At 37.2% G+C, this 24930-nt stretch overlaps 1 protein-coding gene across 1 annotated transcript in view; it reads left to right on the forward strand.

Moving 5' to 3' along the window:
- The window catches only part of LOC139964293 (uncharacterized), a 103916-nt gene that overhangs the window by 48986 nt on the left and 30000 nt on the right, over window positions 1–24930 (forward strand). The window contains exons 6-9 of the mRNA XM_071965782.1: window positions 1242–1431; window positions 10554–10692; window positions 13152–13292; window positions 22535–22669. Coding sequence (XP_071821883.1) covers window positions 1242–1431; window positions 10554–10692; window positions 13152–13292; window positions 22535–22669 — 605 coding nt within the window. The remainder of the gene's footprint in view (window positions 1–1241; window positions 1432–10553; window positions 10693–13151; window positions 13293–22534; window positions 22670–24930) is intronic.

The following is a 24930-nucleotide window of genomic DNA, read 5'->3' on the forward strand; positions in this document are numbered from 1 at the left end:
TTCCTGTGAGATAAATCCTGGCGGTGTAATGATCAAGCTCTGTCTATTTCTAGCATTTTTGCAAAGGATGAAAAGAAGCAGTCACAGATACTGTAGAGCAGACAAACAAACAAGCAAACAATAGTAACAAGAAAACTTGACCAAAACCTACAGTTTGCAATCAAAAAAGAGTTCTAGAGCCAAAAATTTGATCAATAGCCTTCAAGTCTGAGTGAACTTGATGTATTGTTGTCCATCTCACAAACAGTTTCCAAGTATTATTTGTTTCCAGTATTGACAATTTGACATGTTCTTAGCAGTTTTCAAGTTCAAAAGCTTTGTGTTGGAAAACTGTCCCTCTGACAACATTGATTTTATTTCATGAAAATTTGACTGGTGTTTCATGAAGTAATATCACATCAACGATGATGAAGATAGAGTGTAACGTTGACACAATTGAGTTCAATTAAAAATGTTTTAATAGGAAAGGACTCTTCATGATAATTGGAGAGTTTTTTTGAACTCAAATTTTACTCAATAGCCACATAGATATTGCCATCCACAGTGATCTGTTCACCTGTTACCATTGCTCTCCCCAGGTGACTGTCTCTTCCAGTTACAAACCCTTCTACCCCCTCCCCCCCCCTCCAACTGCTTCCTCTCATAAACACACAAATGGTCTATAGTCTGACAGTTTCGCAATCTGTGTGTTTCTTTTTGGAAACCCATCACCTTCCATGGTTTCTAAATCATTTACCTATCAGAGTACTCTATCAACACCCTCTTTAAATCCAAATTTGAAATGTGGGTGTACCTCGGGACAGGACTCCCCCCCCCCCCCCCTTGCTAAGTTCACCCCTGTTTGTGGATAGCCTTTTGTGTGGGAATAGGTACCCTCCCCATACCCCCAATTATGTTATACTGTACCTCCCCTACATCTCACACAAACCCCATCTCACCATTCCATCCTTACGATGAACCCTCTCAGTGAAACCTGACTTATACGAATCCATCCTTCCCTGTCTTGTTAGTTAATCCATCTTACGATAATTACATAGCGCTTCATCGTGCTTATTTAATTCAGGTCATTTATCAATTCTCAACCCAGATAGAATTAAGAATGTGAATGATCACCCTTGTATCTAGTTAATGCAGCATTCTTCAACCATCACCGTCTCTCATTAACTTTTTGTCCAAAATTCCCATGTCCCGGGGATTAATCAATCTTTCATCGTTCCATTTCTCGTTCCATTTTCTGGCAGACCGCCACCCCGAGAGAGGGTCTGGCCAGCAACGGTTTCACACCTCAGGAATCGCAGATGAGAAGGCACACGTCGGATGTTGCCCTGGACAAGAGCGATACCGGGAACAAACAAGGGAGCGGCAACAGTATACACAACGAAGTACGGGCGTCTGTTTCGGTGCCAATGAACTTATCTGCCAGTGCGGGAGGTATGTATAGGCATTAAAATTTGATTGACAGATTTACCGTTAATACAATATTTTGGGTAAACATTTCATATACAGCTCGTTAGTAACTAACAGTTTCATTGTCTTTCCTTTCATCTCAAAAGATTGCTCAATTTTTTCTTCCCTGAAAAAACAGAAAGACTGATGAATATTCTCCTTTCCCAAAGTGGCATAAATTTAATTTTGAAAGTAATGTGAGTAGGGAAACTCTGTAAAGATCTCTCCCCCTCCCCCCCCCCCTCCCGATTGTGAGCATGTTGTTTGAAATCATGAGAGGCTTGGAATTCCAGATGCCAATTGCAGTTATTAATTTCATTGTTGATATCCTGCCCCAGAAATCCCTATCATCTGCCAGTGTATTGCTTCAATACTGTAATGCGAGCTGAGGGCGATAAAACTTGCCTGATCAATCTTTCACCTGATGGAGGTGCACTGCTGTTGCCGTAGCAACTGGGAGGACATTACACTCATTCCCAATTTATGAGATGGATGCCTCTGCCATTTCCTCCTTTGATCTTTCTTTTTTCTCTTCCGTGTCGTAATTTTCTGACATTTTGGATGGGCTGAAAAAGAGGGATTGGTAGACAGAGGTGCTGCATAAGGAGGATAATCCTGGAAACATTTGTCTAACAACTTTGAGTAATAGGCACAATCTTCACGACATCTGTCAGGATTTGCAATTGTTTGGGTTTACTTGTTACTTTTTGAGTAAATTATTTGTCTGTGATGTGTCTGGCAGTGATGGCAAAGAATGTCTCACAAAGATAAATGACAAGTTTGCTGAAGATATATATACTGTATATATATATATATGTATACATCCATACCCCCTCCCCCCCCCTACTCTCTATGACTGATAGATATAACATTCACTTATTGGTTCATCCTCTACCTCCTGCCTCTTCCTCCCCTCTTTTCTGCTTCCCCAACCCCTGTACCATTCCGTCTCTTCCTGACCCTCATTCTGCTCCTCATCTTGTTGCCGTCAAGGTATTTACAGAACATTTTCCTGTTTCTCCTCATATTTTTTCCTTTAGTCCTTTGGCTCAAAAGTAGTGTGTTAGTCTCATAGTTTCTACAAAGTTGGGAATGTTGAAATCATTCAATGCCAAAAATAAGTAGACTTATCTTAAAGACTTCTAGAAGGTCACAAAACTTTAAAAGAAGAACAAAAAAAGGAACGTAGGTAGTAGGGCTGTGCCGTTTACACGTTTAAACGTGTAAACGAACGAAACATCGTTTAAACGTTTAATAAACCCTGATGAACGTTTAAACGAAACTATGATATCAACTGAAAATTAAATTATTGGCAAAAATCGCGTATCCATTCCCGTGTTTATTTTGTCTACTACGTGAAATAACAAAACAACTTACGATCAGTCGAATCATAAACCGCGAAAGTAATCCTACTTTTGTCCCCCCCCCCGATGTATCTGGCGATATGAATGGCTTAAACTTGAACGCTGTAATCCTTTGTGAAAACTTCCTGATTCACGGCACAAGTGTACTTTATATCGAGCCGACAGCGGTGGCGCAGATAATCCAGTCAATGCATGTTCGATGGAAATGATTACAATCCCTGTCCATCACGTTGAACTCTCCGACCAGACAATACCGGGTCGAATACTCGACTTGGTAATAGTTGTTCAAATACATGATCAAAGGAAATTTATGGACTGGAGATCGTAAAAAAAAAAAACTCTGAAAATCAGTAGAGAAATTACCAATTGTGTACGAAAAGTAAGTTGGTACACCTTTCAAATTTTACGAAAGATCCAGCAAAACACTTTCGAAAAATTCACACAAAACTGGCAAATCGTGCTAAATGCAACTAATGTCATGTAAACAAGGCTCTAGTACACCCATTTATGAATAAACCGTAAGACCACATCTGGTGTTAAGCGGGGGAAAAGAAAGTATTTTCTAGAATTTCCAAAAATACGGAAAAAATGTCCTACCACAGTTAAGTGTATAGCAAATAGCCTAACCACTTCGTCTGTTACAGATCTCACGTAACTACAAAAACACAACCAATTGTATTTTGCGAACTTGACGTTTTCTACAAGAACATGGAAATAATGTTTAGCATTAGTTAATCATGCCGTGTGGCCTAAAACATATTTTATTACAAGGTGTACTTTCATAAAGATGACCATAGCTTGATATCTTAAGTGTGCTGCATGTATGAACTGTGCCTAGTGTATCATGGGGAATACTCTATGAAACGTTTCTTGGAAACGTGCCAAAAACGTTATCAAACAGGTGTTAGACAGGGGATGAGCGTATGGAAAGCCGTTTTAACATTTAATAAGGAATTTCAGATATCTTGAAATAATTTCAGATACATCTCAAATTAAATTACAGATCTCCAATTTATTTAAGATATCTACAAATAATTGCAGATATCTTAAAATCTATTTCAGATATCTCGAAATACCAGGGAATTTCAGATATCTGAATTTGAATTCGCGATATCTCGAATTCAATTTCAGATATCTCGAATTCAATTTCGGATATCTCGAATTAAATTTCAGATATCTGAAATAGAATTTTGGATATCTCGAATTCAATTTCAGATATCTCAAATTCAATTTCAGATATCTGAAATAAAATTTCAGATATCGCGAATTCATTTTCAGATATCTCGAATTCAATTTCAGATATCTCGAATTCAATTTCAGATATCTGAAATAGAATTTTAGATATCTCGAATTCAATTTCAGATATCTCGAATTCAATTACAGATATCTGAAATTTCCCGATTAAATGTTAAAATGGCTTTTCATACGTGCCATTTTAACATTTAATCGGAAATTTATGCATATGCATTTCAGATATCTCGAATTCAATTGCAGATATCTCGAATTCAATTTCAGATATCTCGAATTAGAATTGCAGATATCTTGAATTCAATTTCAGATATCTTGAATTCAATTTCAGATATCTCGATTTAAATTTAAGTTATCTGAAATAGAATTTCAGATATCTCGAATTCAATTTCGGATATCTCGAATTCAATTTCAGATATCTCGAATTGAATTTTAGATATCTGAATTAGAATTTCAGATATCTCGAAATCTATTTTAGATATCTCGAATTCAATTTCAGATATCTCGAATTCAGTTTCAGATATCTGAATTAGAATTTCAGATATCTCGAAATCTATTTAAGATATCTCGAATTCAATTTCAGATATCTGAAATAAGAAACAATTTCAGATATCTAAAATTCCCGATTAAATGTTAAAATGGCTTTCCATATGAGCGCGCAGTTGTTTGGCAATGTACCTGGGTAAATTTTGAGCACATATACAGTATCCTACCGTAGTATTTAAGTTAGGTTAAACCGTACTGCAGTTGTAAATTGATGTACGTTTAGTGTGCGCTATTAATTGTTCGGCTTTGCCGAACGTTTTTTGTTTCATAATATCGGAGGTTCTGTAAGTTAAACTTTTTAAAGATTGTAAAACAGATTAAATCTCTTTTCATTTTATAACATAACACAGCTACTCTAACTTGTCATTTAAAATTTTTCATCAGCTTTGTGACAATTTAAATTCAAAAAGTTGTCAGTATTTTGCATCCTCAACTGCAAATTTTTTTATCGCCAGACACGCAAAAAATTCCCTTTCCTTTTCCGGGGTCTTCGCCCCACCAGGGCCCTAGGGTGGTCCCCTGGACCCCACGCCTTTATACTCGGCGTTTTCTCGCGATATTCGTTTAAACGTTTAAACGAACGAAAAATCGGCCGTTTAAACGTTTAGGTCTTTAAACGAAAACTCACAGCCCTAGTAGGTAGATGAGTGAGTGTCTGACTAAGTCTCTCCTTGTATCCGAGCTAACACTTCTATCATCAAATTGATAATGTTGTTTATTTTTTGCAAATTTTCATTAATTTTAATACTCATAAGTAACTAGTTTTAGAGGGTGCTGTAAAACCACTAATGTGTTTATGATGCCATAGAAATAATCCATTAATCGTCTAATGGCCAGTCACTTCTAGCAGCAGCCTTGTTTAGTCAATCAATCAATCAATCAGAAAATATTTATATAGCGCCAAAATCAACAAAAGTTGTTCAAAGGCGCTCAAGACAGTTACATGAAATTAATTACAATACACTTCTTGAAAAAGATAACATTTGAGCAGTTTCTTGAAAATATGAATAGTCTGAGCATCCTTGATGTGATTTGGAAGAGTGTTCCACTCTTTTGGTCCATAGCAGGAGAATGAGCGATCTGCAAATGACACAGCACAAGTTCTGGGCACGATAAAGTGAGGAGAAGATATATATGATCTAAGCTGTCTGCGTGGTGCTTGCAGCTGTAGTAAGTCAGATATGTAGGATGGCGACTGTTTATGGTGAGCTTTGTACACAAGAAGGAGAACTTTGAATTTAATGCGCTGTTGTATAGGGAGCCAGTGAAGAGCAATGAGTTCCGATGTGATAGAGTCATACTTCTTTCGCTTGACAATGATGCGAGCAGAGGTGCGTTGGACATTTTGAAGTTTAGTGATTAGGGATTTGTTTACACCAATCAAGAGGCAAATTAGTACCTATATGGTTTACCTTAACGCCTCACCTACCTGTCTCAGCACTAAATATGCACTCTAATCTACCTAGCAAAAATTGCTGTCATGTTTAGCACTGTTCCTTGCTGACCTACTTCCAGATCCACTGTCCATTTCTCTTCTCAAATGTCGTACTTGGTTCTTATCGTCAATCATGTAAATACACAAGTCAATTCACCCTTGACACCACTGGTGGGACGGTTGATCATGCAAATACACAATTCAATACACCCCTGAAACCGCTGGTAGAGATGGTAGATCATGTAAATACACAATTCAATACATCCCTGAAATGGCTGGTGAGATGATGCAATGGTCAGTCCATACCCAAACTGTCCTCGACCCATCTTCATTTACCCATACCTATCCTCACCCGACCCACATTTTGACCCTCTTTGTTTATATTTTTTAATTCTGTGAAATTGCTTGAACAACGAAAATAAATTTGAATGGTCACAATCTGCGAGGAATTAACAGCATTATCCGATGCCCATTATTCAGCAGAGACGCCGGCGATCGCTTTCGATCCTTCGGATAGCTTCCCTACTTACTGCCTTTCGGTTTGATACAATCAATGGAGTTGGCACCTGCTCGTGACCAAATATTCATGGTTATAAATTTAAATTAGGACTAGAAGGAGAGAGAGATTTGGATAAGCTTCACACTCCTTTCCACTACAGTGGAAGGAGAATTAGCATTCAGTTCACGCGCAAGCGATTTCTGGCTGGGCAGAAATGACGTTTGCAAGTGTTCAGCTGCATATGTAGGTTACACACAGCTCTCCCATCGTCCATTTTATGCATACCTCCAACGACGTCGGGCTCGTAGATTGACTGGAATACTCCGTCATGGCTCTGGCCGACATTTCATTAGGTCCACGAATGTCAGGTCTTCACTCGAAACTGGATTCTTCTACAGACGCCCGACCCAGAGTGCCTCATCTTCCACCCTTATCACCGAATTATCTAATAAAGCGATAAATGTCTCGAAAAACCAGTCGTGTTTCCAGCTCGATACTCTGTTTGGATTATTCGTTCATTTGTGCTGATTTCTCGAATCTTTCAGATTTTTTGTTATTTCGCCCGGAGGTATGTGGCAGAAATAGAATGAGTTCCTTGGCGCCGGCAGTATTTGTGTGCCAGGATATTTACATTGATTTTCGTAGCTGTGCACTTACGAGGAATTAGAAAAGTGATCAATTGAACCGTAGGTCTTTAAAGGGTTTTCATCATAAAAAATAGCGAGTCTTAAAAGTTGATAGATCTCTTGTCTTATTTTTACTACTGTGATTGTGGAAGTGAAAACCAATTTGACATGGAAAGTACAATTTTAAAGGAAATTGCTCTTTCCTAATGGCATTGCTTACAGTACTCTTTTTAAGTACTGCCTAGATTTTTTGTTTTTCTTTGGGGGGGGGGGAGGTCAAAGTAAAGAAGTTACAGTAGCTTGAGGACATCAGAATTATCTCTTTGACATGTTTAATAGATGCTTGATGAGATCTTAAACCATGTCATTAAATTGTCAAGACTTTTATTGGAAGGGTAACATATTGTGTTTTAAAGAAGAAATTGAGAGTAACCATGGAAACAGATTTCAAGGTTGATTTTTATGGTAGTGAAGGAAAACAAATATCAGTGTAGGACATTTTGTCCCTTTTTTTTTGCTGTTGTTGGTGGTGGTAAAACAGTCTGCTGTGAGGTTCATAAAAATCCAATTATTAATGAGATTTCTGTTGAAGCAGTTGTATTGATCTTATCCCACGTCATAGTTTGGAAAATTCTCTGATGTTAAAATACTTGGCCCTAACAAAATTGAGTTCATCATTTATCCAGTATTCAATCATTTCATTGTTCATATATGTTCATTTGTAGCAAGTATGATCATTTTGGTTCATCACTGAGGCCTTGGAAAAATGTTGAGATACACAATTGCATGGGGTCCATGGGCCCTGTGGGGTCAGTGAATCATTAATGCTAAGATAATCAATCTTTCCTTCCACAGAGTTTTATAGTCAATAGAGATGTTTAAAAGTAAATTCAGTTGGCACAAAATCACTGTATCCCACCCACAATGTAAATCTCTTAGCCTCCTAGCCTCGACTTCTTGTGGTACTCCTACCCTTCCCTTCAAACCTCGACACTGTCCACCCGTTCAAACCTTCCCTCTGCCATCCCTTTGCCCTTCCCTTCAACCCTCTCCTCTGCTCTCCCTGCTGTCCTCCCTTCTACCCTTCCCTCTCCTCTCCCATGCCCTCTCCTCCGCCTTGCCCTCTCCTCTGTCCTGCCCTCTCCCCTGCATTCCCCTTTCCTCTGCCCTCACCTCTGTCCTCCCCTCTATCCTCCCTTCTTTCCTACCCTCTGCCCTTTCCTCCTCCCCTCTGCCCTCCACTCTGCCCTCCACTCTGTCCTCCTGTCCTCCCTTCTGTCCTCCCCTCTGTCCTGTCCTCTGCACTCCATTCTGCCCTCCACTCTGCCCTCCACTCTGTCCTCCCTTCTGTCCTCCCCTCTGCACTCCACTCTGCCCTCCACTCTGTCCTCCTGTCATCCCTTCTGTCCTCCCCTCTGCACTCCATTCTGCCCTCCCCTCTGATCCTCCCTCTGCCCTCTACTCTGTCCTTTCCTCTGCCCTCCATTCTGCCTTTCCTCTGCCCCCCTCTGTCCTCCCCTCTGCTCTCCCCTATGCCCTCCATTCTGCCCTTTCCTCTGCTCTCCCCTCTGCCCTCCCTTCTGTCCTCCCCTTCGCCCTCCCCTTCCCCAACCCCTTTCGCCTACCCTATATCCCTTCCCTTTGTATGGCTATGCAATCGACCCATTCCCTTGCATGATTGATGTTGACAATTATTTTTTGTCCCCCCCCCCAAAAAAAAAGTGTGCCACATCATCTGATAAATGTGTCAAGTTTCAAGCTACAGAATCATTTGAACTGTTTGTTAGTACACGTTACCACTTGTACTAGGTGTCATACATTTGTTTCTTTACAATAATCCATTGCCCATTGAAGGAGAGATTGAGAGAGGAGACTATTTTCTGTGAACTTTTCTTTTGATCTCTGTTCTTCCATTGTGAAGCATTGCATTGTAATGAGTACTGTATATCAAGCACAGTTTCGAAGAAAAACATAGGACTGTATGGTTCGTGTTCATCCATAGCATGGGGTATCTATTAAAGTGACTAATGATAATATGTATGAAACTGTGCATGCCACTTAATGCAACTTTAATGTGTGTGTGATTGATCAACAATGTTGCCAAATTTAACTCTTATTTCTCAAATTTAAGATTGCAATTCATTAGACTGAGGCACCATTGTGGATTTTTTTGATCCAGTGAAGGTTAAATGAGCAGCTGTAAATTTAATTCTACAAACAACGTTTTGTTGACCAGACACAATTTTCACATTTGCATCAATTCCATGCTATTAGCAAATATTGAATTTTTTTTGGAATTCTAAGTTTTCACTTAATGCTGTGAAATGACACTTTTTACACTAATTAGCTATCATATTGTGTAAAATTAATATGTAAAAACATCTTAAATTAAACTTGATCAATCCAAAACTTTTGTTGTTACCCTGTCCGCTAGTGTGTCCTCAAAATACATTTGTGCTACCCAAGTATCTCCCAAATAATTTTATGCTCACCAAGCATCCCCCAAATACTATTTCGGCCTCATTAAAACTGGAAGAAACATAGATCAACATTTAAGAGGTGGGGGTGGAATGGGGGGGGGGAGGGTTAATGGAACAATATAACATTGCATCCTTTCTTTTTCATAGCTTGGACATGTGACATTTAACAAGAACACATATTATTCCTTAAAAAAGACTTTCCTAGATGAGAGTTTTGTCAGCCATTTTGTCAGAACTTTCCTTTGGGAAAGCGGTGGTAGGAGGGATATCATTTAGGTAAAAGGAGATAATATACTTTTTGGCTGATAAAAGAGGGAAAATAATCTAAACATCCTGGTGAAATTTTTAATGTTTTTGAGAAACCGACAGTTTGTATCGTAAGTGAACTTGAAGCAAACAGGTGTGATGTGTCATCGTTGCAGACTGGAAGGAAAATGTTCTGTCCTTTCCCGTATGTTTTTTCACGCTATTGTTTCCACCCTGGACCAGACAGGGTTCCAAAGTTGCTTTTGGGAGATATGAAGTCATCAACACCCCAATGACTGTTGTGCGAATTCATCATATGTTAATGCATCCCAATTTTGAAGAAAACAAATATGAATGTATAATTTCAAGAAAGACAAAAGAACTTTTTCTAATGAGCATCTTTGACATCACACTTGTTTGGTTCAAGTTCACTTTTAGTGCAAGACATGTCATCTTGAAAACGATACGTAGGACTAGAACATAAATTCCGCCAGGATGCCGCCAGAATATGCTCCTCCTTCTTCAGCCAAGAATTAACTTTCTTCTGGACGATCACTTGTAAAGTCGGCCGAGCAAATTTTGATCTCAAATCTTGAGACTATTTTTTTTTTGGAGTAAAGTTTGCAGCATTAGCTTGCTCATTTTTGTTCTTCTTCTTCCCAGAACCCCCAGATGCGATGCTCTCTCCAGTTTCAATGAACAGCTTATCCAGCAGAATATCTCATAGCTCAACAGAGGATACAACAGGGTCCATGGGAGACCTACTGGATGGCCAAGTCAGCGCCGACTCCAACTGCAAAGAGTAAGTCGTCCAAACTCAACAGTGGTCAGATCCAATCAAATTTGACCAAGAAATTAAGGTTTCAAGAGTTTTTAGTTAATTGTGGACTTATTTATCCTAGACCTAGATTGCCCCTTGGCCAATGCTATACTCAGTAGGTCTTACTACTGATACTGCTTCTCAAAAGTTGGGAATCTGATCTCGAGACCCTCGTTATGTTTAGTTCAGTGACGTCATACACATCTTGTTATCAGTATTGTTGGATACTTTCGATTTGCGCGGCTTTTCTTGAAATTTATGTAGTAGCAGTCGATTCGGGAGGATTCCCAACTGACAAATACCAATGTCCTATTAACAAGTAAGCAGAGAACAACCTGTAGTAGGAATATGTCTCTTGTTGTCAAAGTGCAGACTGTATATCTTGAAGGGAAATGCCATGACATGAGTTCAGAAATTTAGAAGTTTGAAGATGGCAGCTCCTATTATCGTCTAAGTTTAAGCTTACTTGGACTTTTAAGTTACTACTTTTATTTCCAATGGTAGCATAAAGAGGTATTAGGTCTTATTCCCGCTTTCTTACACCAATATAAGCTACTTCCCAGGGTAGTTTAAGCTTTGCTGCAAGTGCATGGGGCATGCAGATGATAATACTGTTATTACTCACAAAGAATATGTCATCGATGGAATGGACATTATTTGCAAGGGAGGAGAGATAAAGCCGTTATTTATGTTAATCGGTGTAACTGTGCAATTCTAAATCGCATCTTATCAGCCTGACTAACAAATTATCACTTAAGGGAAAAATATCAAGTCATTGAAATATTTCTGATATGCTGTTTGTATTTGATTAATAACTTTATGAAGAAAATGTGCAGGTAGTGAGTGTTTCAAATTGAAATAAATCATTATTCACTCTATTTTTACTTCAATTTGGGGGAAAAGTCTTGGAGGACCTTCCCATTTTGATTTGTTATAATCTTACTTGGTGTTGTGCTCGGGTTCGTCATTGAAAATAATACAAATTGATGGCAGCCACTGTCATGTGACCGACACATCAAGGTTGACCTGGTTTAATCTCTCAGTATCTGCATCTCTCTGTATTTCTAAAACTACATTATGAAATTTTACTTCAACGAAAAATGAAACGCAAGAAATGAGGTGTTTACGGGGCCTGCTTCTACGAACCAACCATCTTAATGTACTCCTGGAGAAATTGTGGTATTTTATCGTTTGGTTGCTCAGGTTCGTCAGTGAGAATAATACAAATTGATACGGCCACTGTCATGTGACCGACACTTGAAGGTAAACATGTTTTGAAAAAGAGAAAGCAGAAACCTCTGAGGCTTTAAATTCTTGTGTTTATGAAACATGAAGATTTGGCTGTCAAAAGAAACGGTTATCAAGTGAATGATTACTCTTAAAGAAATACATCATCGAAGTCACAAAGTTGTCAAGAAGAATTTACGAAATGACATACAAAAAAGCAGGTGGTGTGTGTACGGAATTGATTAATAACGATCTTCCGTCACTTAGGGGTTACAACCATTAACTATTTACTGAAGTGTGGGACATGGCATCTTATGAAACTTATAAATATGTTACTGAACTAGATTAAATATCAGAGACTTGAGCCAGTTGAATTTGAGGAAAACTATCATATCATATCTTGACATGACATTATGTTGGAGTATTTTGCATAAGCTTTGTAAAACTCGTTGTGGTAATTTCCTGCTATTACACAGACAGAAATTCCCAAACTTTTTTATGTCTCCATTGGAATTGAACAAGGTTATGGATGTAATAGTGACACACATAGTTGCGGTATTTTAGTTTCAAATAATAAAATTTTAAAGCGTTTTACCAAATTTGCTACAAAGGACTGCTTTCAGTTTTGGCTTAAAAAGCTGATGTATTGCTTTGATAGAAGTTGGTTAATATTTAATTTTGCCAGTTTATATTAGGTCATTTCTCAACATGAAATCTGTCATTACAGGATTTTCAACTCACAAAATGTACTGTTTGTCAAAAGGGGGATGGAAATTGTTATCCTGCAATGTACATCATTCGTATTGTTTTTCTTCAACAAAACTCATTGGATTATCTTTTTTTCGTTCATATTTGAGACATATTTGTATTTTGTAAAGGGGTGTTCTCATTTATAATCTTCTTTAAGCTTCTTGTGGACACTCCACAGTCTCTTTCTCTTTAAACGGATCATGATCTTTGTATTATTAACTTGTTTGTCACGAGTGACGTAAAGTTCTATGAATCTAAAAACAATCTTTACAATCTTTTCCCCTTCCCCCATCCAAACTGCTTTGCAAAATGACACCACTTTTATTTTTATTACATAAATTATGTATATATGTTTGTTTGACAGGAACTTCCTGATTACATATATATCAATATTTATCTAATTTCTAATTATATGTCAAGTTACTTTTTGATAACTTTGGTATGATTTGATTTTTGTTTAACAGAACAAACTTTGTATTTGACGAACCGACCGATCAGGAAGACGAACTAGACAGCAGAGACGGGACGACCTCAGAGGAGGACCTGGAGGACATGGACAAAGCGTACCTCATCAGAAAGATAATAGACTTGAAAGAAGATCTCAGGTAACTATAGCAACTTCCATCTCCATAGATACCTCTTCCCATCCGCATCCTCCTCGTAACGATCGTCTGCGGGGTGTTGGAGAGTCTTGAATTGGCTGAACGTGTCTCTCTCCTCGCAAGTTAATTTTCCAAGCAAAATAAGTTACCTTCCCAACAACCTTAAAAGTTAAACATCTGTCATACAGACAGGTTTGAATATATTCCACCATATGCAAAATGTCGCCCTCATAGAGATGGTAGGTATACCTTATAGAGAAGAACAGTATGCACTTCATTAGCGTTTAGGGAATGGTAAATCTAGTTTCATCTTTTTTCCGGCCTTTTGGTCACTAACAGGGATTTTTTAAAGTAAAATGTACTTATTTTAATTCAGAGGAATGAGATTCTAGATTGCATGAGGATTAGGCTGTCTGTATGAGTTGATCTGTGTTAATCTTTAAAGGCATCGAAGACTCGCCCCAAGCAACGTGTCGCGCTCTGAAAAAAAGTTAGCTCTCCGTTGCTTGCAAGTGACGTTTTCTTCTTGTCGCTACACAATGCAGACAGTGATACCTTGTTATCTTTTATCTAGACCTGAAATGTCCAAGCTGCTATGTACACTGTGTTGTGGGTATTGACCGTAGCTGCATGTATTGACTGTACACTAGTGTCTAAGTACCAACGGTAGCAAACTGTTTGTGTATTTCTGGAATCGATGGTGGTGTCGAACACTTCTGTTACACCTCATTCAAACCTAGGGCAGATTACCGGCATTAGATGTTTCTTTGTGGGAGAGTCTTCACATCCTTTAATGATAAGCATGAAGATGCATGTGCTGGGTCGACAGTTTCAAACAGAAAGGCTAACTTGACACACGTACCAGGAAACGGAATGTATGTCTTTTATCCATGGAAGCTGCATCAGTAAAACCATCCAATGTGCCAGTGGGAAAATTGAAAGTATCGGTTTTACCAGTTAAATTAATTGTTATATAGGATTGGCCAAATGGTTATCACAACATGCATTCTCTTAGTTGCATTGAGTTATATCATATTATGTGTAAATATCAAGTGACTTGGTGTGATAGCATGACAAAGTTGTAATCTAATGTAAAATGCACTTCATGTGTGTTTAACTTCGTCCACCTCCTCCTAACTCTTCTTAGCTTCGTAAGAAAGTAAAAGTGAAAGCATTCCGACATACTCTGTTGGTTTTAAAGCAAACTTTGCACAACAAAAAACAAACAAAATTTAGAAGTAAATTTTTTTTATTCTCAGCAAATAAACAGACACTATGTATGGTTGAGTTGTTGAAGGAAAAAAATAAATAACAAGTACGTTAAAACTTGATGAGTTGTGAACAAAGAGATTTAAGTTTTTGAGTGGAAGTTCTGTGTAAACTCAAGAAGGTCTGGAAACTCAGTATGCCCCATTAAAGAAGCATGCATGGTTTTTGGAAGTAATTTTTGCAGCAAGTTTACCAAATTATACTGAGTGTTTTTATCATTTGTCATCGCAATCAAAATAGAACACTTCAGCCTTGTTTCATAAACAGTGGCTAATTAGCTGTTAATTAATGTTTCCATTCTGAAAAGTTTTGATATACCCCAGACACTCTGTATGTTAGCATGACTCGCACGATGGAGACAAATTTATACGCAACACGAAATGCTTGTTAGTGAAGGCCTAAGCTTTTCCTTGGCTGCGTACGTACCAAAATCAGCTCATTTGTGATGTATTATGACAGATTACTTTGACGTTTACTTCCGCTCTCACAGAAGTATGTTCAAGGTTATTTTCCTTCTCGCAATTTTAAACACCTGTTCTTTGGTCAGAGTCGTAGTAAACCTCTGTGTCAGATATCGTTCTCGCTTGTGACATAGAGTAATTTAGAAACATTTGTGAGCCTGTATAGTTAACAGCTCTAAAATCATTCCTTAGACATCAAACATCTCTCAGAGAGAATGTTGTACATTCTTTCCTATTGTTCATACTTCTTTTGTGTAGGGCTGCAATTGTAATGGGTGTTGTTAGCCAAGTGTCTGTGATCAACTCTGACACTTATACAATTAGATATGGATGTAAGATATTCCCCCAAGTGCCCTGAAGGTTGTCACCACAAAGATCTGTCTGGTCTCCAATGCTACCCCTCTGACAAGAGGTTACCCAAGGTCATCAGTCACAGGGATCATCTGGGGTGTTTCTTTTGGAGGAGTGTAATCGCTTAGGCCTTGAAGCTTTTTACTCACACAATAGCGATTATTCATTTCATAATGTACTGCGGTTAATATATATCGCACACATTATTGCCCCCATGGGGTTTTGCGGTATAAGTTGGGGTACTGATTGGTGAATGTGGTTTTAATTGTGTATGAGTGTCTAATGGCTTTATTCATGGCGTACTGTCAAATTTCTTGTCCAGATATACTGTACCCTGACAGTTTTGGATTTTTTAGCCGAGTTCATATACACCTGATCACCCCTTCCCTTTCCCCCCTTCTTTCTTATCCTTATCCAGTTAGACTGGATTAGAAAACAGGTGTGTAACTGCTGATACATGTCTTTACCATGTTGGTTTATAGGCTGTCTACATATTTGGATTATCAGAATCCAAAAGACGTTCATTGCAAGATTTATTAAAGAGAGATAATGGACAAAGTGAAAAGCAGCAGTCTTGGTTTTTTGTTCATCTAAATTAGATTTCATCTCCACATTTGGGAGAGCACCTACATACATTACCACAGGGGTCAAAGAAAGTGTGAATGTGATGGGTGTAATGTAGAATGCAATATCTAGTCCAAAAATCATACAGAATTATGCATTACAGATTTTACGGATCAAAATTTCCTTGTTGGTTGCTATGAACAGACTCTTTTCGACCCTGTCTTTTTCAACCCTGTTCAGGCAATTTTAGAAAGAACCTTCCAAATGAAAACCCCCAACAAAGAAAAAAATGGGGTACTTCTATATAGATGCAATCCTAAAACAAATAGAGAATTGTAAATCTTGCTTTATGGGAATTTCTGTTTATTTTTGTTATCACAATATTTTGTTGAGTAGGGTTCTCTCTTTAGTGAGGTCTCACCTCCAACAGAAACACAAATTAAACAAGAGGAGGAGAACATGCTTACATTTGTCCTTGGCTGTGCCTTTCTCTGTTTATCAAATCCATTTTCTGTTAGGATTATTTTTATTTATATCTGAAAATTTTGTCAAAGAAAAATCTGTAGATGATATATATTTTATACTAGTAGCTTAGACTGTGTTACATATTAACAGCAATAAAAGTATACAAGTCATTAGCTAATGGAAAAGTCTCTACCATTGCAAAGATAAATTTTAAGAGCATTTTTAGTTTTTTTTTGTGTATATTTTTTCTGATTAGTATCAAGATGCTCAAAATGCATGAAAGCTGAATCTTGAAATAATTCTCACAGATAGATCAAGGACAGTTGCATTAAAGATTTGGGTGAAGAGTCAAATTTCAGGTGGCTAGGAAGAAGGGGTGGAGGTAGGGTGGGGAGGGGGTGGAGCCTTGGAGGGAGGGAAGGTAGGGTGGGAGGGTGAAGTAGAAGCAGGAGAGAGTGAGGACAGATGAAAAGGAAGGGAGGAAAAGAAAGAAAATATAGACACCTAAGGAAGGAAAGGTGAGAGTGGTATTGATTTCATAAGTAAACCAAGAAACTAAGACAGGAAATAATTTACATACGTCATTGATAATGAGTCTTGTATTTGACAGAATCGTCAAAAACAAACCGAACTGGTCGTCGGTCGGTCGTGGGTTCAACCTCCCTGGGCTCAAGGCCAAGGACAAACAGACTCGACTTTTTAAATCTTACAAGGGCGTTATTACCAGTCACATTCAGGGACTTTCCTTCCTAATGTAGAAAGTAACCCTAGCCTAACACTGATGAAACACTGGTTAGTCATCACATAGGCTGCATAAATAGTGTGTCCCTTTGTTTACCTTTACCTACTTCTATAATTCTTAGTCTTAAATGACCATGTACGGATCTTGCATTCTCTGGAAGAAAGTTGTTATAACATCAAAAATAAATTTGAGCCATACTCATTATGTTTGCATAAATGGCCTATGTGTATAAATTTGAAATTAAAGTATTTTTTCAAGTCCAAATTTTGCCTTCTTTGACAGCTATGTTGTATGTTTCGTCAGCTGTCAATATGCCTAATTATCCCTCATAGTTAGAAACTACACAGTCTATAATGTTGTAAATCTTTTTCGAGCTGGTTGGCATGGCTGTTTCAGATTCTCACACCTAAGCAAAGACCCTTAAGGAATATTGTGCAATAAAAGCAAGTTTTAAATAGGAATGGAGGAAAGCTGAAGTGTTTGATGTCAATTGAACCAAGTCTGAAAAAAAAAGAAAAAAAAAGGCTTCTAGTTCTTGCATGCTACCTCTGTTTGATCCAAACTTCAGCTTAGCCATCTGATAGGATACTTAAATTGTACATAGTGGTTTCTCAAGCCTACCTAGCCTAGCTTCTAGCCTTTGACTCTGTACAAGTTACTTCAGTGATTTCTTTGTCCTTTTACTCAGACTCACCTCTGAGATTCAGACTTAACTTAATTTTCACTTCAAAATGTGTCATTTACTAAAATATATCCACTGTATCCCTCCTCTTTCAATTCCTGTTAATAATTGTTATCATAAAACTTACACAGTTATTCAATGACTTTATGAGAGCATTTTTGTGTGTGCGTGTGTTTTTTATTCTTAATGTTGCTCAGGTTTGTGGATTTTCTAGTCAAATGGGAAGTGAAACCTTTTGTGTTATTAGTTTTGTGGTCATGAAAAATGTTTCTTTCCACTTAATATTTTTTTTTTAAATGCTCAAATTTGGTAAAGCAATTGTGTTTTAGTTAAAGCAGTGTTGGTTAGTACTGTAGATTTTAATGTGAATGTCATCAAAAGGGTGTTAAAGCTTTGATCAGAGCTGAATTTATTCGACCGAGAAACAAATAAACAAACAAGTCTACCTACCTCCTGTAGTCAAGACATAATGTTTGACCAAATGGAAATCTCGTCGTGTTATTCTTGGTCGAAATTTTTGACCAAAATATTTAAATCGTGTTGAGAAAGTTGCTTTAAGGTTTGGCAAAGAACATGATGTGACCCTGATCTTTCAACATGTTGACATTCAAATTTTCCAATTTCCTGACTGCCTCTCTCTGTCGGTTAACCTCATAATGATGGCTAGACCGTGCTGAATACAGTAACCTCAATATATTAGCCAAACTAATAACTGAAAATAGCACAGAATTTCCATTCATTTGCCTTAGGGTACAAATATTGAAATATTGAAATGAATATTCTGGAGTTTGTTATATTGGCATTATATTTCTATTTTGAAGGATATTTCTTTGAAAAAATCAGATATTTTGTTTTAAGTTACAGGTCAATGGTAAATAATGAAAGATGACAGCTGTAATCTCTCAGTTCAATCTTCTACAGCTCTTTTGTATCATGAATTCTTCTTTTTGTTAAGTTTTATCTTGTTTTAAGTTTAAGTAGGATATATATAAGACCGTGCTTCCTCGTGGGAAGAAGTCAATTATGTTCTAGGTAGATCTAAGATGAACTCCGGCCTACTTGGACGCATTTCTTTGAGATTTTTGGGCATTTTTGACAAATCTTTTCAGAGTTTTCATATAGTTTTCTTTCAAGAGTTTTCATATATAAGATTGCAATTGACAGCACTTTCAACTCCCACATAGATTTTGCACCAAACAGGACGACCGTATCGGTAAATAATTAATGTCTTTAATTAATCAAATCATCAAGATTCTGTTACCCGGACAATTTTTGGAAAAGAGAGGCTTTTTATAAAAACTTTATTTACATTACCATGTTGAAACTTGAGTAGTTAGCTCATAATTAACATTGTTACTGCAAACAAATAATTTATCAAAATTGATGCCAAAATTTTGTTTGAAGTACCTGAATATTAGCGGCTGTGAGAATCCCTATTATCGATGGACAATCCATCACTTACTATCAACATCGCACACAATGGAGAGTTGCCATGTTTCGATGACTTTTGTTACAATTTAAATTGTTGGCATATAGTCTGGAATGTAGATCTCTGCCAGTTGCCATGTTTTGCCATGTTTGACAAAACCGGTGACATTGCACTATAGGCCTATATCTCACGTACAGATGCCAACTTCCTAACAACACATGTTGAGGACCCGACATAGGTGGAATAGTTTGAAACACTCGGCACGGGGAATGTTTTTCAGATAATGCACAGTAAATAGCAGGGAGGTTATAACAAAGTTGCAAGTGAAAATAAAAACCTATAAAATATTGATAGTGATTTCATGGTTATTAATATGACCTGGAAGATAAAAAAATTGTCAATTCTTGTATACACAATTTTTTCATCTGATAGTTGGCATATATAACTATTCAAGTGTGATAGTGCTTCATCATCTTAAATTATTCACAGATTTCTGAAAGGTCACAGTTAATTTATGCGAGTAATATGTCCTTCTAAAAAATAGGTCTGTGCGTCTTTGTGCATCACGTCATAAGAAAAAGATCAAAATAGTTCACAGTTGTGTTGGATTTGTTGCTTTGGCCTTACATTAAAAGCATCTGATATTTTTCAAAACATGACAGTAAATTAACAGAAATAACCGGATGTGCCTTTAAAGGATACTCTGGTGGCTAAAGTTGATTGGTGAACAAATTTGCTAAAAGAAAATTTGAATCTTAAGTAGGAAAACCACATCCTCATTGCATTTTGTAAATTTATTGTGAAGATATGAATTTTAATAATGCATCTGGCAACAGCAGAATGGATGATGTCATCAGTGCAAGTCAACTGAAAATTGTCTTTTTATTTCATTATAATTTGTCAATCATTTATTCACAAACAAGAGAATTTCTTTAAAAAAAAACAAAGATACAATTTCATGAAATTCTATGTAAAGAGACAACATTCCAAATGCATCAGGTTTTAAGGATAATCAACAAGAAGATAATAACCTAAGTTAAGCTTCCAAAGAACAACAGATGACATCACAGACCCCCTCACCCTCACCCCTTCTCCCTCCCCCTGATGAAGCATTAATCTCCCTCGATAATGTAGTTGTTTAGTTTATTCCAGTTCGTTACATGAACATTTTTGTAACATTACATGAACTAATTTATGCATTTAAATATGCTAATTTTTCTGCTTTTACTGTGGTCTCTCAGAGGTTGACACAAAAGAGTCTTGTTCTTTCATGAGATAGTATATTGCCATGTTGTCTATTAAAGAAACTCTCTTGAGACAAGGCAAGCAGTTACTGGAAACCTTTACTGCAGGAAGGCATGTAGTTCAATCCCAGCAATGCCCAAATGCTTTCACACGTGAGCCTGTCTAGGGGTGTGATGAATCGAAATATAAACCAGTAATAATTTAAGTTGTAATCCCTCGGGTATAATTTATGGCTTCCGTCTCCCCTATCAGATGATGGGTGGCATAGATTATGCATGACCAGGTTTCGAGGAAGTTAGGAAAGAATAAGATTTTGTCTCGATACAAAAGCTACAGGATGTTAGGGCTTAGATGAAGTAGAAAAGTTTTTACATTAATCGCTGAGCAAAAATGATCCTTTAATCAACAAAATTATTGAGGAAAAAATCTGATGTAAAAGTTTAGGTTGTTTGATGCATCCTTTTGATCAAAGGTCAAAAATGGTTTTATTCCGTGGTAAAAATTACATTTTGTTATGAGATACTTATGGGGTTCTATTCAAATTAAAGTCAAAACTGATGGGTGCTGGAGCCGGGAGGGGGAGGGGGGGAGGCTGTGGATGGGAATTGGAAGGATTGCTTTTGTTGTTGTTCATTCCACTGTAATGAAGAAATGAACAGAGTATTGACTGATAATGAAATCAGTCACTTGGTCCTCCTCCACCCTCTCCCCTCCCCTTTTCTTGGGAGGGGGGTCAAAGGAGGCGACATGAAGGAGGTGGGTACAACCGGATAGAAACTTGCTGTAGACACTTCTGGCTACTTGAAGCATGCTTAAATTTGAGGGCAACAATGATATGCTTTTAGTGATGTTTTAAATTCTGATTTTTAGTTAAAACACAGATACAGTAATAAATCAGTTTAAAATGTACCAAATATTTTCCAAGATGGAGAAGCATCTAATGATGTAACATGTACTTATCTTATGGAATTGGAAAGCAACATCATTAGTAGCAGGCCTCAGGAACTGAAGATTTTGGGAATGGATTTGGAAATTTCAATTTTGTTATGGGGGATATGGAATAAAGAGTCTCCCGGCATCGTGAGACTGTATAGTCGTTATATGTATAGTACTTTTGGTAACTCGTGGACCAGATACAGCTACCGTACTGTAGCAGCTTGAAATAAACACCAGAAAGAAGGAATTGGAGAATTAGGGAGGAATGATGTAAGAATTTACTTTCAACTATCCTTAATGCATGATGTTCCCAAATATAAGAGATGGGGGAAGGAGAGAGGGTGGGGGGGGGGAGAATGTGAAGGGAGAACGAATTGTATTTTAATTGCCATTAAAGCTAAGAAGAAGACCTCAACCTTGCTGCTTAGATGTATACATGCATTCATTGGTAATATTGCGCAAGTACATGTTGGTATGTGACTTTTCCAAGTAAACTTAATTCAAAGTATGCCCCCTCTGGTACAGTTGAAACGAAGCTTTATGCTGGAATTAAGTTTCTCACATGTCGTAACTTGTAACTGCTTTGATAAATGTATTAGCTTGACTTTGGAGGCCGACAATGTTTTCAAATGAATTCTCAAAGTCAGTCTTCCATCTTCCATCATTCATATTACTTTTCAAAGAAGAAAGATTTATTTATATGTAGAAATTTGAAGAAGGAAAGAAAGTCATAATATTATTCTAGCCTATCGTATCTAGTTCTCTTTTCTCTGTCACTGGAGACCGTCACAGAAGACTATTTTATTTATCGGTATGGATGCTATTGCAGACAGCACTGATAAACATGAATATTTTAATATCTGAAAAGACAATCCCACACCTTGTCCCCATCCCCCCCTCTCCTCCCCCACTCTCATCTTCATCTCCATCGCTGGATATATTTTTTCGTCAGACACCGTGAACATAAATGTAAAAAAAGAAACTTAATTCCCGACGGATCATTACCGAGAGTGGCTCCAGAGACGTCCACTTATTGACTTGTCTTATCGTTTTAAATTTATCCTTTTCAGCCTCTCCCGTATTTTTTTCTTTCTTTCCCAGTGATCTGAGGAGGAAGATGAAGAGCTTGGAAAACCGAGAGGAGACGTACGTGCAGATGCTTCGCAAACGAGAGCAAGATATTATGAACCTGGATGACAAACTAGGACAACTGGAGCAGAAGAAGCTTGTCTCAAGGTATGGAGTGACGCTGCCACTTGAAGGAGCAGCCTCTCGAGTTCATCTGTGCTCAAATTTTACGGTGCTATCCGATTATACCTCATAAAAAAGAAATGTAGACTGTTACATTGACCAATCATCTTGTGGGTCTGAAATATTAAAGCAACAGTCGAAAAGTTTCACCGATTTCAATTCGCTGTGCATTTAGTATGTGATTTATAATGATATGAACAAAAATGTCTGGGAACTTGTTGGGACTTGGATGAAATAATTTGCTAATTCACCCTTAATATTGTCGAAAATAAAGGAAATGAAGGTGGACATGATCATTCACAATTTTATTTTGAGTAATATTGGGTAGGTTTGGTGTAATGTTGACCAATTTATGCAAATAGCAGCTTTACAGAAACAACATGAAGTATAAAAGGGGGGGGGCGGGGGAAGAGCAAAGGTAGGAAAGTTATTTTACTTTTGACTATTCTTATTGTTTTGGTTTCCAAAGAGAAGAGATCGAGGAGGAGGGGGAGGGGGAGAATGTCAAGATAGTTGCATCCGTCATTTGTGGATGTTCATGGGTATATATAAATGTATATATATATCTGTCAATATACATTTATATATATATACCTACACAGATTTCAATAAAATATTGCACACATTTTATTGTAATGGTTTGTATTAAAGTCAGTAACAAACAAGCCGAAAGCACTATTCCTAATTCTACCTTAAACTTACCTATTAGTGGTATTGAAATTGCAACCACCCCACCCTCCCTCCTGCCCCTTTCTCCTTGATGCTAACGATCGCATATTAAAACGACAACCAATAACAAATGAACGAATTTCTTCTGTATATACCTATCTCTACACAAATCATGCACTTTTCCCATTTATTTAATCTTGGATGGTGCTCACTGCTAAAATCAATCAAGTTTTGCAAAGTTAGGTAGATAGGAAAGTGCATGATTTGAGTGGAGACAGGTAAGTATCATCATTCAAAAATATGCTAACCTGCTTTTTGGTAATTGCAAATCATAATGAATTTTTTCAGGGAGTAATTTCTCTAATATGGCAAAGCAGAGTGCTTGGGAATGGGAAAACATTGCTATATACAAAGTGTAATCATGTTTATTGTACAATTTTGTACAAAGGAACCTTAGTATAGTGGTGTACGGTAACTTTTTGAGTATTTCCTAAATTCGCATACTGTATGATTCATATGTAGTTGCATTGATAGACAATGTAGTTACCAGGTTTGTAAAGTCAAAATGTTAACCAATTTTTCAAATCCTGAAAAAAAATATTAAAAAAAACCGAGAAAATTGCCACAGTACAACAAGGAAACATCAATTTTGTGTGACACTTTGTGGATTATTCCAACCATCTAGCAGAATGATACTGTAAATTTCAAGGCATGCGCGAAGTTAGGAAAAATTTGTTCGTGTGTCTAGCATTTTGACTCATGACCTTTACAAGTATAATTCTTTCTATTTCTGGTGGAATCACATAGCAGAATTGATCGAACTGAACCAATGAGCAAAATCAGCGAGATGGTTATCCGTTAAAATAACATAAACTCCCTTACTATCGAGAGTTAACCGTACACCATCCACCATCATAATTGTCATAAGAGGCAATTTCAGAGCTTTCATAACTGGTTCACAAAATCTCAACACTAAAATTATTTCCTGAATTTAAGATTTTTAAAATTGAAAACAGTGTTCATTATAATGTCAGGAGGAATCAAATCTGCCTTCTTTTTATCTTGTCGTGGGTGGAACCATTTCTTTCGCATCATAACTTGCCTTTTTTTAATGCTCCCTATGGAGTCAATCTTACATTCAACATATCACCTCATCTTCGAGGCCTCATTAAAAGCTGTCAGAAATATTTGTACATTGTCTGACAGCTCAGTTGATGAAAAACATAAAATAATAAAGAAGGGTAGTGAATTGGTAAGATCTCAGATCTCTCTTTGACATTTATTAGTACAACATCAGAGTTCTCCGTGACATATTCGCCAGCCAAGCAAGAAAGAAGGATTTTTTCCTCTCTATCAGCCAAAAAAATAGATGAAAAACAAAATGACCATCCAACTGTTAATTTATTATATATTCCCTTCTGATGAATTTCATAATGAAAGTCTCAAAGGAGAATATGACTATTAATAAAGTTAAAGTAAGAATTGAAGTTTAGAATTGATCATGAAATAAATATATAAAATAGAAAAAAATGATCAGATACCTTTGAAAATGTAAACAATGTAATGCCCTTTTTGAT

This window comes from Apostichopus japonicus, chromosome 22 (genome assembly GCF_037975245.1).
Source record: "Apostichopus japonicus isolate 1M-3 chromosome 22, ASM3797524v1, whole genome shotgun sequence".
Classification (NCBI taxonomy): domain Eukaryota; kingdom Metazoa; phylum Echinodermata; class Holothuroidea; order Aspidochirotida; family Stichopodidae; genus Apostichopus; species Apostichopus japonicus.